This window comes from Coturnix japonica, chromosome 6, assembly GCF_054131305.1.
Source record: "Coturnix japonica strain WE chromosome 6, WE-NBRP24, whole genome shotgun sequence".
NCBI lineage: Eukaryota > Metazoa > Chordata > Aves > Galliformes > Phasianidae > Coturnix > Coturnix japonica.
This window is the reverse complement of record NC_140668.1, coordinates 1,788,168-1,805,273: the sequence shown is the minus strand read 5'-3', so window position 1 is coordinate 1,805,273 and position 17,106 is coordinate 1,788,168. Positions and strand designations below refer to the sequence as shown.

The 17,106-nt window shown below is 52.1% G+C and overlaps 1 protein-coding gene and 1 long non-coding RNA gene across 11 annotated transcripts; one reads left to right on the top strand and one right to left on the bottom strand.

Annotated features, from left to right (window-relative positions):
• Window positions 1–3,576: 3,576 nt before the first annotated feature.
• On the bottom strand, window positions 3,577–9,385 carry LOC107324645 (uncharacterized). 10 transcript variants are annotated; one of them, XR_014947369.1, is made up of 8 exons: window positions 7,849–7,942; window positions 7,519–7,621; window positions 6,017–7,165; window positions 5,654–5,843; window positions 5,473–5,580; window positions 4,326–5,356; window positions 4,081–4,150; window positions 3,577–3,591 (listed from the first exon to the last, which is right to left on the bottom strand). It is a non-coding gene; the product is annotated as an uncharacterized LOC107324645 (long non-coding RNA). The 10 variants fall into 10 exon arrangements; XR_014947368.1 differs by having other exon boundaries at window positions 4,081–5,356; XR_014947372.1 differs by lacking the exons at window positions 3,577–3,591; window positions 4,081–4,150 and having other exon boundaries at window positions 4,433–5,356; window positions 6,017–6,195; window positions 6,993–7,165.
• On the top strand, window positions 7,945–16,123 carry LOC146760228 (negative elongation factor E-like). The gene is given in 10 exon segments (XM_085550750.1): window positions 7,945–8,154; window positions 8,402–8,440; window positions 8,443–8,473; window positions 8,700–8,827; window positions 8,829–8,846; window positions 9,309–9,383; window positions 9,483–9,517; window positions 9,960–10,014; window positions 10,089–10,191; window positions 10,279–16,123. Coding segments are annotated over 10 exon segments (693 nt in total). The 5' UTR covers window positions 7,945–8,079; the 3' UTR covers window positions 10,413–16,123.
• The last annotated feature ends 983 nt before the right edge of the window (window positions 16,124–17,106 follow it).

Genomic DNA, 17,106 nt, shown 5'->3' with positions numbered 1-17,106 from the left:
CTGCCCATGACGAGGAGTAGGGTCTGGGAGCCATGGCCCTGCATCAGGTCTGATCAGGACCTGACCTATTGGTGTCCATTCGGTCAGCTGATGGTCTCCCATCCGATTCCCAGCCCTCCCCCCTCTTTAAGCGCACGAAGACGCCCCTTCAAGGTCTGATGTGCACACTCCATAATAGCCTGGCCGGTGCTGCTGCCGGGAATGCTGAAGATATGCTTAATGCCCCAAGCTGTGCACCAGCGTCCAAAACATGCATTTCTATATGCTGGGTCATTGTCAGTCTTTAACTCATGAGGTACACCCATGACAGCGATGGCCATGCACAACGCTTTTATGTAATGCATGGCGGTCTGTCCAGATTGTGCCACAGCCCAGAGAAAACCACTGCATGTGTCAGTTGTGACATGCAAGTGACAGAAACACCCAAACTCTGGGAAGTCTGTGACATCCAGCTGCCAAACCTCATTTGGTCTCAAACCTCTGGGGTTCACCCCTGCAGGAAACAGGTTAGCCATAACTCCCGCTCCTCCTTGGCCAATTCAGTTAACTTTCTAAGAGCACCAAGGGCAGGTAGCAGCTTCTGCGCCTCTTCGTCCCCTGCAAAAGCTCACAGAGCTCCTTGCTGGCTTTCTCTAATGCTGACCGACTCACACAGTGAGAAGCTTCATCAGCCAGACCTCTCCGCATCATCCGCTTAATAAGCAGATCGAGGTCCTCATCACACACTCTGTGCCATCTCTTGTCAGCATGTCCTGTCCCATCCCTGGCTCTCCAGCAGGACTGTAATGCTGGGGTGAGCAACACTGGGCACTGTCAGTGTGTTTTTCTTGCAAGCATCTTCCAGGGAAACACGTGCAGGCGTTCCCCACTCCTGGCCGTATCTCTGCAGTGCTGGGTCCTGTGTGAGCAGAGCTCTCTGCCCCAGAAGCCAAGTCACTGCTGTGCAGAGCTCAGCCTCAGGCTGAATGTGCTCCTGAGTTTGTCCCAGCGCAAGGACAACCTTCTCATTGCCCTTTAGGAGCACCTCTGGTGCTGATGGGTGCTCTGCTCTCAGCAACCACTGGATACACGGCTCCGGGCGCGTGTGTGCTTTGTCACCTTGGGCTGTTTGCTCTGATCGCATCTCACCCTGGGGAGCCGGGATTTCCCTTTGGTCTCGGTGTCACTTCGAGGCCAGTAGCAACACTAGGGGTCAGAGGAGAGCTGCTGAATGTGTGAGCACAGCTGCTAATTGAGAAGGAGGTCGCACTCCTGTGACTTGGAAACCCGAATTAATGAGCTTACCTTCACCCTCCTAACTAATGCAGACCTCATGCAGCCCCGGGCCTGCCCTTCTCCAGCCTCCTGCCTTCTTTTGCCTACTCATAGGAAAAGATTTAGCACAGCTCAGAGCCCCAGGCGGCGCTTGGAATGCCAGCAGGAAAGAGCTGGCAAAGCTCAGGACTGCAGCAGTGGGGCTGCTGGACCTCAGTGTTCTGAACGCTCTGATGTGGAAGTGATTGGCAGATGCTGTGGCCGGAGGGATGAGGTGCCTGCAGGGCGTCCCTTGGAAGAAGGTTTGGTGAGGATGGATCCTCTGAGCCAGCATCGGGAACAGGGTGCTGGATGCAAATGCCAGTGCTGCCCCCTGTCATCCTGTTGGTTTTAAAGGAGTACAGCTCCATTTCCAAACGTTGCCAACCACAGGCTGGCTGGCAGCTTGAAGGAACTGCCATGAAATAGGTCTAATGAAGCGTTCCTGGCAGAGCTTCAGGATGGAGAAAGTGCAGTTTGTCCTCAACTGAGCTGAGGTCCAATGAGCTGGGTTTCCTGGCTCAGAGCAGAGGCCGTGAGCATCACGACTCACAGTCTGTGTCACCTGGGCAGAGCCGTTAGGCAGGGGCTGCTAGTGGGGAGATGCCAAGGTTTTCCATGAAGATGATTGCTCAGATATTCCTGAGTTCAGATGGTGGGGCCCATTGCCCTACCAGGAAGTGGAAGATGCTTGGGGGTGAGGCAGCTCGTGCTTTCCCATGCCTGTAGGACCTTACAGTGCTGTGCCTTTCCACATACCTACCCCACCTTCTTTCTTTCCCATGCAGGGGGCATCATTAATCCAGTGGGTGGCACCAAGAATGCCCGGACAGCCCCACTGCAGTGCGTCTCTGTGGCAGAAGGACACACCAAGCCTGTGCTCTGCCTGGATGCCACTGATGAACTGCTTTTCACTGCCTAAAAAGGTATATGTTGGACAGAACAGGTGTGGGGGCTGCTGGCTTTTTATGCGCTATTCTCATAGATCTCCCCAGGCTGGCGTGGGGAATTGGGGTGCATGGCAGGGATGGCTCCTTCTGGGCTGCTCCCCTGTCCCTGCCTTCTGATGTCCAGGTGCTGGAGCAGGCTGGCTCCATTGCCCTGGAGAGGAGCTGTGTGTGGTGGGAGGCAGCGCTTGGGAAGGAGTCGGTGCCTCCACGCCACGGAGGAACTCCCCAGCCCAACTCTCTCAGGCACGTTCTTCTTCCTACAGACCAGAGCTGTAAGATGTGGAACTTGGTGACGGGTCAGGAAATTGCTTCCCTCAAGGGTCACCCAAATAATGTCGTTTCCATCAAGTACTGCAGCCACACGGGGATGGTGTTCACCCTGTCCACGTTGTACATCAAAGTGTGGGACATCCGGGACTCAGCGCGCTGCATCCGCACCCTGACGTATGTAGTGGGAAGAGTGGCTGTGGGGGACTGTGGGCAGCTCTGGCTATGCAGAAGATGGTGTGAGGAACTCCTGGGGTCCCACAGGCTGGAAACAGAGCCCAGCTGTTTTAGGATCAGTGCCTACAGCTGTAGGAAACAGGGAGGCTTAGGGAGATCTTGGAATGGAATCTGTGGGGACCCTCTGCAGCAAAGGCTCATAGGAAAGGACCTGGAAGAGCTTTTCAGCCCTTCCTGGGGGTGGCCAAGAGCACCAGCAAGAAGGGATGGGGATTTTCTATTTTGCTTCAACTAATATGCCACAGGAAGACGACCACATTAACCCAGCTGTATTTGTTGTTGTTGTTTATCTACAGCATGAAGCATTTCACTTGGAAAGTCTCTGCTGCCACTCATCGTACAACAGACTTAAAGCACAGCACTTGGCACCTAGCAGTGCTGTGAAGGGTTGGAAAGGCAGCGCATCATTGTGCTGAGGGCCAAGAGACGGTTCAGACAACAGAAGCATTTGTCCACATTTCTGACATGAAGGCTGTCGCCTCCCGATCCGGCGACAAATCAAGGCTGCTGTGTGAAAGTACCGTGCCTCCACACACGGGAACGGACGGGACTCACACACAGCGTGTAACACCGAATGTACCAGCTTAATGCCACACCACAAACCTACCCAATGCCCAACAGGGGGGACCAGTCAATGCTGCTCATCAGCCATCAACCCCAGATGCTAGAGAAGGCAGACCATGTTGTGGTGCTGGAGCATGACACCATGGCTGAGATGGGAACACCCACCAAACTGAGGACCCGTGTTGGACCCTACAGCCGGCTGCTGCAGCACTGAGGACCACAGGGCAGCTGGAGTGGGATGCGATGGGACATGGGGAGCTGTGGCTGTCTCCGCTCCCCGCTGCAGGATGGGAAGAGTGGGATGCTCTGGGATTTGTATGGAATAAAGTGGAGATGTTTTGTAGAGGAGCAGGTTGGGATGTGGGGTGTGGGCAGCTCAGCCTCAGTGCATGGTTGGTTATGGAAGCTGGGTGTCTGCCCTCAGAATGTGGCTGTGGCAGCACTGTGGGTTATGGGGGGGAAGCACAGCTCAGCCCAATACTGGATGAACTTTCCAGTCATGTCTTCATGCCAAAGCGGTGCAGATAGCACAGGGAGTGCAAAGGGGAGGAGGAGAGCAGCAGTGTGAAATGGAGCAATGGGCAAAGAGTGTGGGGTGGGGGGAGGAGGGATGAGGGGAGGTCCCCTCATCCACCCCAAAACCAAGCACGGCACAGAGCAGAATGCAGGCAGGCTGAGCACAGAGAAGCAGCACAGGCAAAGCATAACAGCATAGGAAGCAGAGGGAGATGTGAGAGGTAGAGGGGATGGGGCTGTGTTCATCACCGACCCCAAATGCTCGTGTGGCCAGTTGGCCCCTTGCAGGCTGAAGCACAGCACTCAGACGGTTTGGTTACTTCCTGTGTGAAGAAGAAGAGATGGTGTCCCATAGGGCCACGTCCACATCCCAACCCTCAGCTCCCTGCAGAGTCCCAGCCCAGCCCTGGTGCAGCACCACAAGGAGCACAAGGAGCACAGGGACCCCTTCCAACCCCCAGCCCCACACCGCCGCTGTGCTCGAGTTGCTGGTTCCACCTTCCTGGCCTGTAAGGTAAGAAGAGCCATTGTCTCAGCCCAGGTTGTAGGAGGGAGGCAAGGTTCTTTGATATACGTATACGTGGTGTGAGATTAAGAAACAACGGTTCAAACATTGGTCCGACCAGTTTATTACAAGACATTATCAGGGAGATGGGGAAGGGGAGGACGGACGCTATTATGGTGTAGGGTGATGGGGAAGGGAATGCAGTAAAAATATGAAATAGAAGCAAGGAGTCTCTGTAGGAAGCAAGAGGGAGATATTCACCACCATGGATCCATCGAGGTTTGTAGTTCAGTCATTGGTCTTCACTAGTGGTGGGTCGTCAGGCGTTGTTCTGTTAATGGTGACCACGATGACAATTTCCAATGGTAGCACCAACTTATTTATATGTCCAAAGTGGTCAAGTCAGCTCTCTTTGGAGTGACAGCTCAAATCCAAAGCAGTTGAGTCAGCTCTCCTTGGAATGGAAGCTTCTGGCTCTGGGATCTTAGCAGAAATTCCTTTGTTCCCATCTTCTGAGCCTTGCCAGCAGATAAGAGGGAGCAGGGATACCCATCCGCATCCTGTTTTTCACAGGGCACGATGGCTTCATTACCCAGTTTTCCCACACCAAGCTGGAGCTATTTAGTCCCGGGCCAGATCTTCCGCTCATAAACAGTCCTAAGCACTCTTCTGGAGGCAAACAGCTCTGAGGGAAGGTGCTTTCAAATATTCAAATACCCACAAAGTGATATTGATTGTCACACAGTAGCACCCATTACTTGCCACTTCAATAAATCATTGAGAGTCTTCTCACAAGAAACACCTCAGGAAGCAAGCTTGGAGCCAGAAAACAAGGAAGGACTCTCACAGCCATGAGCCCCAGCCCTGTTCTTGCTGTGGGGCATGGAGCAGCTCCGAACACCAGGAAGGGGAACCCTGGGAGAAAGCAGGGACCCCAATGCTGCCCTGGCACCGGGCAGAGGTGGGGGACAGCACTGCCCTCATCACTCACTGGGCGTCGCATTGTAGCCTTTCTCCTTCTTCCCTGAAGACAGAGAGATGCATCAGCACAGGTTCACATCACAGCCAGGCTGAGGGCTCCTGAGGGAGCCTCAAATCCCCCACAGCCCCCACTGTCCTCCTACACCCCTCCACTTTTACCTGCATGGCGTCTGTAGATGATGAATCCAACGCCAGCCATGATGGCAATGGCCACAATGGCAACAACCACCCCCACCACGTTGGGCACCAGGCTGGACTGTGACCGCTCTGGAGGAAGGCAGGGCTGTCAGCAGGGGAAGGGGCAGCCCAGAGCCCCCCAGCCCCACGTCCCCTCACTCACCCCATGAGTAGAGGCTGGGCTGGCGCAGGCTGGCGTGCTCCACGCAGCACTGGTACTTGTCCCCGTCCCCTGGCAGCGCGTCGATGGTGACTCAGGTGTGGTAGGTGCCGTAGCTGTTGGGCACGATGTCCCCCGAGTGGGTGTCCTGGCCCAGCACCACGCTGTCCTTCACCCAGCTGACAGTGATGGGCTGTGGGTAGAAGCCGTGAGCGTGGCAGGACAAGGTCAGGATCCCGTCGGCCTTCTTCCCCCACACTCACACCTCAGGTTGCTCTGAAGGTGGGCGGCAGTGAGGGCCGGGCTGAGCTCCCCACACTGAGCCCCCGCCCCACCTGCAGCCTCACACCGCAGCCTCCCCCTCACCTGTCCTCCCCAGCTCTGCCTTCCCGTTCTCTACATGTCTCCGCAGCCACTGCACACAGGTTTCCTCCAGGTAATGTTTCCGTCTCTCAGCATAACCAGGTTGTAGTGCACGAAGATTTCGCCATCCACGTACACCACTTCAAAGAACCAGGGCAGTCTGGGGCCGGGATCCGTCATCCCTGTTTCAAAGTACCGCATGGAGTGGAGCTCTGCAGGGTCGGAGCGCGGCGACCCCCCCTTTTTTATTAATTAGCAAGCTACTGCCTATAGAATAACAACACTACTTATATTAATAACATAACCATTATAACTCAATCAAGGCCTCGATTGACAATACTCTAGAAGTGAAAAAAGAGACAAGTCAAACACAGCATAACAACATTACTGTTAAACCTACTAAAAAGAACAAACACGTTTGCTCTGCAACCTAAGTTTCTGCAACCTGGAAATAAATCCACGAGGGTCCCATTGTGTTCACCTGTAACTAGTTAGGAAAAGTCTTCAACTTTCATATACTCTGATATATTGATTTTTAAAATTTGTGCAACAAATGCTTTTAGGATGCTCATAACCATGCCTTTGGGCTAATAATTGATCACTGAACTGTATGAAGTTGCATGTCAAATAGAACCAGTTCTAGAGGACAAATGTGCTGGAGTATCACTAGGGGCATTATTACTTACTGACCCTTGACATTCTTCAATGTATTTATTTTGTATTCCTTATTTTTGGAGATAACAAAGTCCCACATATGGTCAACTATTTCTCGCCATTTGGCTACAGTGAACATCAGTGCCACCTCCTGAAGGTGTCCACTCATATGAGCCCATTTTACCGGCTCGTATATGCATTTAGGAGATATCTGCTCCGCTCTCTTAGAGAGAATACATTTGAGCAGTTCCTCCACAGCTTCCCACAACATCGTGGATGGCAGAGAACGGGATGGTACCCTGATACCAGCTACCGCAACACTTACATGCTAGAGGAAGATGAACACATTTACCCAGCTGTATTTGTTGTTGTTTATCCACAGCATGAAGTATCTCACCTGGAAAGTCTCTGCTGCCACTCATCGTACAACAGACTTAAAGCACAGCACTTGGCACCTAGCAGAGCCATGAGGGGTTGGAAAGGCAGCCCACCATTGTGCTGAGGGCCAAGAGAGAAGGTTGAGACAATAGCAGCATTTGTCCACATTTCTGAAATGAACGCACTTCTAAAGTATTGCTTTCATGAAGAAAAATCCCTCAGTCTTCTGCAGACACTCTGGGCTCACATTTTGGAGTCCACTCCCTTCTTCCAGGCAGCAATGGTCTGGAAGAGGGATCAGGAGGGTCCCTTGGGAACGGTTAGTAGGATCTGGGGGGCGGGGAGGAGGGGTCAATTGGGTGAAGTCTGAGGTGGTCACAGGCTCTGAGGGGTTACGGGGGTCCCTGGGGAGGCGGACCCACAACGTCCTTTATGGGGCTCAGATGGGGTCGGGGGGGTCGGCAGGATCTCACCGTGCTGCGGGGCGGGGCGGGACCCGGCAGGAGTTCATAGCGACCGGCACAGCCCAACTCCAACAGCGCCAGGGGGAGGTGCAGCGGGCCGGGGGGGGCAGCGCTATGGGGGGAGAAAGAGCAAAATAACACAGAGGAGAATCAGAGCCCCATAGAACAGTGCAGCCCCTCCAGGCCCCACAGAGGCCCATACACAGGCTCCACAGGCCCCACAGGTCCTCACAACCCCCACAGGGCCCACAGACCCGCCCCCTCCCCATTACAACCCTCCCTTCCCCATTACAGACCCCCCTCCAGCCCCCCCCCCTTCATTATAGCCCCCATCCCCACCGATGCGCTCCAGCTCCATCCCGCAGCTCCGCCGGACGCTGATCCCGGAAGCGTTCCCCACCCTGCCCTCAGCTCAGAGCGGAACTTCCGGCTGCTGACCGGAACTTCCGGCTGCCGAGCGGAAGGGCTGCAGCTGAGCACTACTGCCGTTGCCAAGGAGACCGAGCACCCCGCGGCCTGTAGGGCCCCCGTATCCACAGAGCGGCCCACAGGGATCCCCCATTCCCCGCCATGTTGACGCTGCCGCCGGGTCTGACGGAGGAGGAGCAGGCCCTGCAGAAGCCTTTCGCCAAGCTACGCAAGAAGGTTTCGGCCTGGAACACCCCGGGACACCCAACCTCCCCTCATTGCCTCGCCCCATAACCCTAATCCTAATCCTATCCCTATCCCTAACCCTAACCATAACCCTAACCCTAACCCCATCCTAACCCTACCCTAACCCTACCATAACCCTATCCCCCCCCACCCCAACCCTACCCTAACCCTACCATAACCCTACCCTAACCCTATCCCCCCCCCCCCACCCAATGACCTGAATGCCGTTTCCCCTCAGAATAAGGCGCTGCTGGCACTAAAGAAGCAGCAGAGTAACACCGGGCCGGCAGTCAGGGGAGCATCAAGCGCTGTGAGTCGGGGCGGGGGGGTCCAAAGGGGAGGGAGGAAGCTTGGGGCCTAGCAAGGCCATAGGGATGCAGGGGGGGGGGATGCGGTGGAGGGAAGTGTGGTTAATGTGGGGTTAATGTGGGGTTAATGGTATTTTGAGGGTGTTGGGGGGTTGGGGGTTGTTTTTATTTGGGGAGGGGTGAGGTTGTATCCCCCCTCACCCCTCCCTAAACACACACACATTGCAGCCATGTCGGACCAACCCCCTGTGGACACTGCCACGGCCACGGAGCAGGCCAAGCTGCTGGTGAAATCCGGAGCCATCAGTGCCATCAAGGCTGAGACCAAGAACTCAGGCTTCAAACGGTCTCACACACTTGGAGGGGAAGCTGAAGGTGAGGGGTGTGAAGGTGAACCCCTCCAAAAAGCCCCCCTAGAGCCGATGTGCCCCTAGAGCCCCACACAGACCCACGGAGCTCACCCCAAATCTTACAGAAACATCCCTAAAACATCATGGTTCCACAAAAACTCCTCCAAAATTTCACAAATTCCATAAAAAATCCCAGATCTCACTAAGAATTCCAGAAAAATAGCCCCCAGAACGCCACAAATACAGCAGAAAGGCCCTAAAATGCCACAAAACACTCAAAAACTATTCAAATCCTCCCAAGCCACCTCATATCACCTCCATTTTGTCTTACATTCCCTTTATTTCCAGCCAGATCCCACCCCAAATAGCCTAACAACTCCTGAGCTTGCCCTAATCCTACCCAACCTCTCCATTTTTCTCAAACCCGCTCAAAATTCCCCCAGTTACCTCTCTTCCTTTACCTCTTTATTCTTTATACCCCTCCCAGGATCCTGAGAAGGGCCCAGCCCCCACCTTCCAGCCTTTCCAGCGCAGCGTTTCAGCTGATGATGACACCACTGAGGTACTGCGGGGGGCAGGGAGGCACAGTTATTAAAGGAGGTGGAGGGGGGGCAGGATCCCCAACATGGGGATCCCATTGTAACATCCCACACCCCTGCAGTCACGGCGACCCCAGAGAAAATCACTCTATGAGAGGTGAGTGCCACCCCCTCCCATTCTTTATTGCCCCCACCTCATTATTTGTGGTTCCTATCCCTTTATTTTCTTCTCCCCCTATATTTGAGCCCTCTCTCTTTGTTTATTTTGCTCCTCCCATTTTTTAACCCCAGTTTCGTCGACAGCCCGCGCAAGTGGGCAGGGCTAAAGGGCAGGGGGCGGGGCTAATGGGTGTGGGTGTGGTCATGGAGTCAATGGTGGGGGTGGGGGATGAGATTGGGTGTGGCTGGGGCAAAGCTAATGCGGGTGGGTGTGGTCATGGGTGGGCCCCGTTAATTGGGGAATGGGCTAAAGGGGATGGGATGGGCAGAGGGGCAGGGGGCGTGCACAAAGCTGTGGGTGGGTCAGTGATGTGTGGGTGCATCTGTTGTGGGGTGGTGCTGAATGGGGTGGAAGCTGTGCTGACCTCACCCCCCCACAGCTGTGCCTTTGTCACCTACGAGAAGATGGAATAAGCTGACCAGGCCATGGCCGAGGTGGGTGCTGTGTGGGAGCTGTGGGCGGATACAAGGGCTGCTCCCAAGTGCTGACCCCTCTCCCAACCCCACAGCTGAAGGGCGCCGTGGTGCAGGACATGCAGCTCCGTGTCAGCATCGCCCGCAAGCAGCCGCTGCTCGATGCCGCCACTGGGAAATCACTGTGGGGATCCCTGGGTGAGCTGGGGGGCTCTGGGGGGGCACAGGGACGGTGTGGGGGTGCCAGCAGTGCTGAGTGCCTGCCCCCATCCTGTGCCCCAACAGCCGTGAAGAACAGTGCCAAGGGCTCACACCGCGACAAGTGGGCGCAGGTGGTGTACAATGAGGACCTCTTTGGGGGGACTGAAGGTTTAGTGCACACAGCAGTGGTGTGGCAGGGTGACAATGGGACAGTGTGAGAACAGGGATGGGGGAACTGTGGGACACGGGGAGCTGCAATGGGGGAGGCTGAGTGGTGACCAGCTGCACACACACCTGTAACTGAACTGCCAGCCTCACCTGGCTGTGGTGCTGAGCATGCTGGGCTGCCTGGCCCTGCTCTCAGCAGCACTGTGTCCTCCCTCCCAGCCCCCACAATTCCACTGATACAGTTATGTCTGATAGAGAGATTCACACTGCATGGAATGTGCCACGGCCAATAGCAACTGAAAATAGCGAATAGCATCCTCCAGCAGGGCCAGGGCTGCACTGTGCCCACAGCAGGGCTGGGATGGCTGCACTCTGAACTGAGACAAGCGAAGCGCACACGTGTTGGCTTCCAGAAATCATCAGCACAGCACCGCGCTCTGCCAGCAAACAGCACTGGAAGTCCAGAAAAAGGGAAAGGGGGGAATAACGCAGCTGCGGCGTGCAGCTCCTGCTTCTCACACTGCTGCTGCATCACTGCTGATAAGTGGAAAGCAGGGGGCACCCCCATCCTTAGTGGCACATTTGGTCCAAAACACCAGAATAATGCTGCTCCCTCCCACCCCCACACTGTCATTAAGTTATCTTAAAGGATTCAAGTCAAAAACAAAAGCATACACCAACAAAACTCAAGAGCTGGCAGAACTCCAAGCTAGACATAGGGACTGCCCAAGAAATGGGAGCACCGAAGAAGCTTCCAGCTGCACCCAACGCTGAGCATGGCCAAGGGAGGAGGAAGGAAGGAGCTTGAGGTTGAAGCCTTCGGAGCGTCACTGGATCAGGAGATCAATTGCCAGGCACTGCAGCACACAGATGGACGTCCTTCTGGGCTGTCACAGAACTGCTTTGTCCTCCTGCTGTTGAAAGGAGCCAACCAGGAGCAGGGAATGGATGCACAGGACCTCAACTCTGACCAGCAGGAAAACTCAGGACAATGGAATGTAGTCTGCCAATCTTTTACCAGTTCAGCTGTGCTTTAAGACTCATTGTGAAGCCTTTTAAAATATTTATTTTTATATATATATACTACAAGACTACTCAGATATACTATCAATCATCTCAGAAAGTTCAAGATGGAGTTCATCCACGTCCTTCTCCAGCTCCAAGTCATATTGTCCTTCCATTTCCTCTAAGAATTCCGAGATGAACTTTTCGAGGTCATCTTCTTCTACAGCCTTGGTGAGCAGGCTGACCTCCGGCAGGGCTGGACCAGCAGTCTGGAAAGAAGGAAGCCAAAGTCAATGATTGCTCAGGAGATCCTTCCTCTGCAGCGCTTCTCCTTCAGCACTGCTGAGCCTTAACCCAACATGGGGGCCAAGGGGCTCCTGAAGGACGTTAACAGTAAGCCTGACCAGGACACCACTGACGCTTCCTCCCCTCCTTACCAAAGCTGCTATTTTAGCTTTTTTAGCTGGAGGCTCCTCTTCTTCAGTGCTTCTCTGAGGATTCACAGCTGCCACAGCAGAAGGACAGATCTCAGCAGCCTTCCGCTTCCTTGCTCTCTTTATGGGGTTGCTGGCTTTGCCATCCCAAGGCTTCTCACACACGTTGCACTTGGCTTCCAGTTCCCCTGCTAAGATTTCTGAGATGAACTTTTCAAAGTCATCTTCTCCTACAGCCTTGGTGAGCAGGCTGACCTCAGGCTGGGCTGGACCAGCAGTCTGGAAAGAAGGAAGACAAAGTCAATAATTGCTCAGGAGATCCTTCCTCTGCAGCGCTTCTCCTTCAGCACTGCTGAGCCTTAACCCAACACGGGGGCCAAGGGGCTCCTGAAGGACATTAACAACCACGTGAAGGCTTCAGAGCACCTCAGGTCTTTTTAACAATGCAACAATAATGGACAAATTCCTTCACACCACAAAGGAATCACAGGGCTGTAGAGCATTGTGCACACACTGCCATTCATCCAGCATCCAGCACACAGCGATTGCTTTGAAAGGAAACCTGCAGAACATTTCAGTTCTCCACACATTCTGCAGCAGTTGTATCACAGTATCAGCATGACCAGGACAGCACTGACACTTCCTCCCCTCCTTACCAAAGCTGCTATTTTAGCTTTTTTAGCTGGAGGCTCCTCTTCTTCAGTACTTCTCTGAGGATTCACAGCTGCCACAGCAGAGGGAGAGATCTCAGCAGCCTTCCTCTTCCTTGCTCGCTTTATGGGGCTGCTGGCTTTGCCATCCCAAGGCTTCTCACACACGTTGCCCTTGGCTACAGGAAGAAGAGAGAGCTGGTACAATTGTGCCTTGAGAGGAGTCCAGGTTGCCCTGTCATTCCCACAGCTCTTCTCCACAGTTAAATACATCTGGCCAGCAAAATTACATTCCTCTTTCCACAAATCTCAGCAGTATCTTCCACAGTAAGTGCTGCATACCAACAGTCCGACCAAAGGAACAAACTGCTCAGCTACACCATATTATAACCCAGACAAGGGAAACAGCCATACAGCAGGAGAAAGCAATACATGGTCCCTCTAGAGAAAGGAAAAAGCAGGAGCTACAGACAAGAGTGTGCAACCAGACGCTGTGCAAGCCACAACAGACCCACAAAATACATCCAGGGGTTTATCACACAGGTAAGTCTGCAGCTCAGTGCCACTGTCTGTCCCTCGTTCTCAAGCTGAAGTCTGGCTGGAAGGAACACAAGTGAACTAAGAAAATAAGCATTTCCCTTTCTAGCACTAAGCAAAGGCACGCACCCACCATGAGCACTCAGGTCCCTTTACTTCCGAGGACCACCTCACACTCAACACTCATTCATAGTTCTCTGCTCCTGAGGTTGGGCTGATGGTTTCCCTGGCAATGCTGTTGCCCACCGTGCTGAGATTTCACTTAGGCCTTTGCAAGCTGATAAGCTGACCATGAAGGGTGGATTCAGGACTGCTAAGCTCTGCACTTTTACCTTTGACTGTTTCTTTAGCAGCAGCCGGCACAGCAGCCACTTCCTTCTTCAGCTTCTTTGGTTGTCTCAGCTGCAGCTTCTCCTTTATTGCCCCCTCAAGGCTCTTTGCTTGAGCTCTAGAATCTGGTGTACTCTGATCCCAGGGCTAAAAAGAAATAAAGTAAGTGCAAAATCAGAACAAACACCAGGGGGAGTGTATGAAGGAAATCACATTGGAGATATTGCAAAAACGGCTGCACCTGGAACAGTACATTCCTGTCACTTGGGTCACTGACCCTTTCATAAATGCCTGCATATAGCAAGATCCATGCTTTGCTGTGAAAACACTGTTTCAAACGTGTGCAATTAACAAAGCAAGCTCGTTTAAATCAGCACAGTACTGGAGTTGTTACCTACCACATTCTATCTGAGCAACAGAAAGTCATTCCTGTTCCCCTACACAACATCCACCCACAGTCTGATTTCCCTGAACACGAAGCCGTAGTGGCCTTTTTGTATCCAGTGCCCCCCACGTTAACCTCACAAGTTGTACCTGGTGCCAGCAGGGTTACTGCCTCACTGCCAGATACAATCAGATCAATTCTGAGTTTGAGGTGTGCAAAGCTGACTGGGAAAGCCATTGAAAGTACCAGGATTGTGAAACATGGCTGCAGCTCTTCACCAAAGGCAGGAAGGTAGGAATGCGCTCATGATGGTGGCACATGGTGAGCAGTGAGACATGAGAACATGTGAAGAAATTGTGTCAATGTGTCCATCTTCAGAAGGGACTCACCTCTGTGGGTGCAGAGACAGCTTTGGGAGCAGCCCTACTCCATTCCACAGTCTTTTTCTCTTCTCTTCCAGGTGCTTTAAAACAAGGAAAAAGAAAATCACTTGGTCAACAGCAAGCAATGAAAGAAACCTGAGTGCCAGTGTTTCCTCCATGCGCTTATTTCCTCACATTCAATAACAAAGCACAGACAGAGGCGGCATCACGCAGTCCATGCAGTATCCAAGCTCTTCCCTCCTTCACATGCTGTCTCATCACAAAGCCTTTCACCTCCCCAATGAATAACTCACCCCCCCTGACCTTTCTGACAGAGGTTGGCCCCCATGTTGAGGAGTCAATCCATGCTTTTCAAATACATTTACATATCTAACTAAGCAACACACGCCAAAGATGAAGGCAACCTTGGCATCAACACACAGAACATGCCACACCAAAAACATGGCAGAAAAAAAAAACATGTACAAGAGAAACTGAATTACAAAACCTCACAGCGAATGAATTTTCCAGAATGAAGCAGGCAGACACCACGGATTCAATGGAAAAACACATGGATGGACATCCTGGCACTTCCTGCCTTTGCATGTTGTAAGAAACAGCCCAGGCAATTCTAAGCAAACTCCATTTGCTTGACAGGGGAAGCACTTCGGCAGAGCAGACAGTGAAGCTCCTCCTTACCTGCTGGCTTTGCGACCTGCTGCATCCGCAGGGCTTTCTCCTGCTTGATTTCTTCCAAAGTTTTAATATGAATTTCTTCCAATCTCTTGATTTTACGACGTGGCTCTTCCAGTTTCACGTTACCCGGCCCAGGTGGAAGGAAAATTCTCTTGTTCTTGCATTTACCCTCAGCTCTCTTGTCAGTAAGAAGCTCTTCTACTTTTTGCTTCTCTTCCTCCAGTCCTTTGTGTTTCCTTTCAGCCAGGGCTTCCGAGTAGGTTTTGATGTGATGTGCAGGAAAAGGCCTCACCCTGGAGCTGGGATCCTCCACCTTACAGCACCCTTCTGCCTGGGGGGCAGCTGGGGTTTCTCCTCGCTGATTCGCTCTTTCAAGACGGATCTCTTCCAGAGTCTTGACATGGATCTCCCCTGCTGGCTTGGCACCGTTCTCTGCCATCATCAAGAAAGGAGAAGCATAATGATTAAATGAGAGTCCAACGAGAGCTTAAGTTTCCAGATTTGTCATAATATTACAGAATATACGTGTTCCCAACAACAACGCTCCTGAGAAAGAATAAGCAGAAAGCCTAGAGAATCTGTGCAGCAAACACCAATGACCATTTACCTCTCCTTGGTGCTCTGTCAATCTTGATCTTCTTGCCCAGCCTTTCTGCGAGGCTGCGTTTCAGTGGAAGGCCACTGACATCAGCTACAGAGAGAAAACAACAACATTCCTAAGATAATTCCTTTGGAGAAAGATTTTTACAAGTCAACCACAAACTTTGGTTTCTCCAAGTGTATGTTCTCAAATTCACCTTCCAGCTGCTACACTTGTGTGCCACTTGGAGTCATCACAGACCCACGACACACTTTCCTCCCTCCTGCTTCAGCAGTGCCCTCCCATTTACGTGGAGGCAGCCAAACAGCAGCTCACAAGCAGCCCTTACCTACAGAGGATTCCTGTTTTCCAGGTTTATCAGCAATATTCAGTCGAATCACAGGCACCTCCCCTAAAACAAAGAAAAACAAAGTGCTTATTTGACAGAAACCAACAGAATTACTGACCTGTGAGCTCATTTCCCACCCAAAACAAAGACACCACTTTGACAGCCCTGACAGAAAATAATATTGCAACTGTAATGCACTCAGGGTAAGTCCCAATTGTAATTTATCCATTCCACTTAGGAGCCACCAAATGGAAACAAAGGTACTCATCATTACCCTGCTTTGCAGACAGCGTCACAGTTCTGACCAGTGTCCGCACATTCTCCTTCTTAGGCACAGGAACAGTCTGAGATTGGAGCAGATGAGCAGGAGCTCCTGAAGGCCCTTCTGATCCAAGTGAACAAACAGACAGTGTTTACAACAAGAAAAAGAAAAGCCACTGCCAACAACATAAACAAACCTGACAGAACCGTCACAAAGACCAAAGCGCATTTGTTACTCACTACTGTCCAATGTGCAACAACCACTGCACAGCTCTATTCCCCAACACAGTGCCAGCTATCTGAGTATTATCAGAAGGATAACAAAGTAGGGCATATGAACTCACCACTTTGTTGTTTGGTTTTATCCTTTTGTTTCTTCAGTCTGATTTCTTCAAGTGTTTTTATTCCAAAATTCAAACTGTCATCTGGGAACACAGAGCAGTGAATGAGACTGAAGGACAGAGGCACACGCTGAGGACCACAGCTCTGCAAACTGCCTCCTGCTCAGAAGCATGCAGAACAAACCCTGTCAGCTCTCCCCACAGCTAAGAGCACCATGGACCTGATGTCTGTCTGCTGCCCTCCTTTCATCCTTCTGGATATTAAAAGTAGGCTTTATCCCTTACTTTATCCCATCCATATGACATTAGATTCCTCTATCAGCAAATGTGGCTTTCACCACTGGTTGAAAAGATGCACATACAGGCACTTAAACTCCATGCTGTGGCCTCGTCGTGCTCTAATGCTGTAAACAAAGGAGTTTACCTTCCTAATCTGAAAGGCACATGAAGTTACGAGGTAGGAACAAGATCATGGAAATAGCCGAGTCCATTCAGCAACCCTATGTTCTGTTGTGTTTGCACAATAAATTGCTTTGGAGTTAATTGGCAAGTGCTTCTGATTAATCCTGGAATACCTTGTTTGGTATCAGCATTAGATTTCCTGATGGAAATGATCCGCAATCCATGATGGTTTTCTTTAGCTGGTTGCTGGAAAGGTGTTTTTATTCCTTCTCCCTCCTTAGAAAGCTGGTCTGTACAAGGAAAGAAAAAATCAGTCTCTTCAGTTACGTGGTAGGAATTCAATCAGAATTCCCACATTTATGTAGCTCATACAATGACACTTCAGCCCACAGTTAATATTCTTACGTACAAA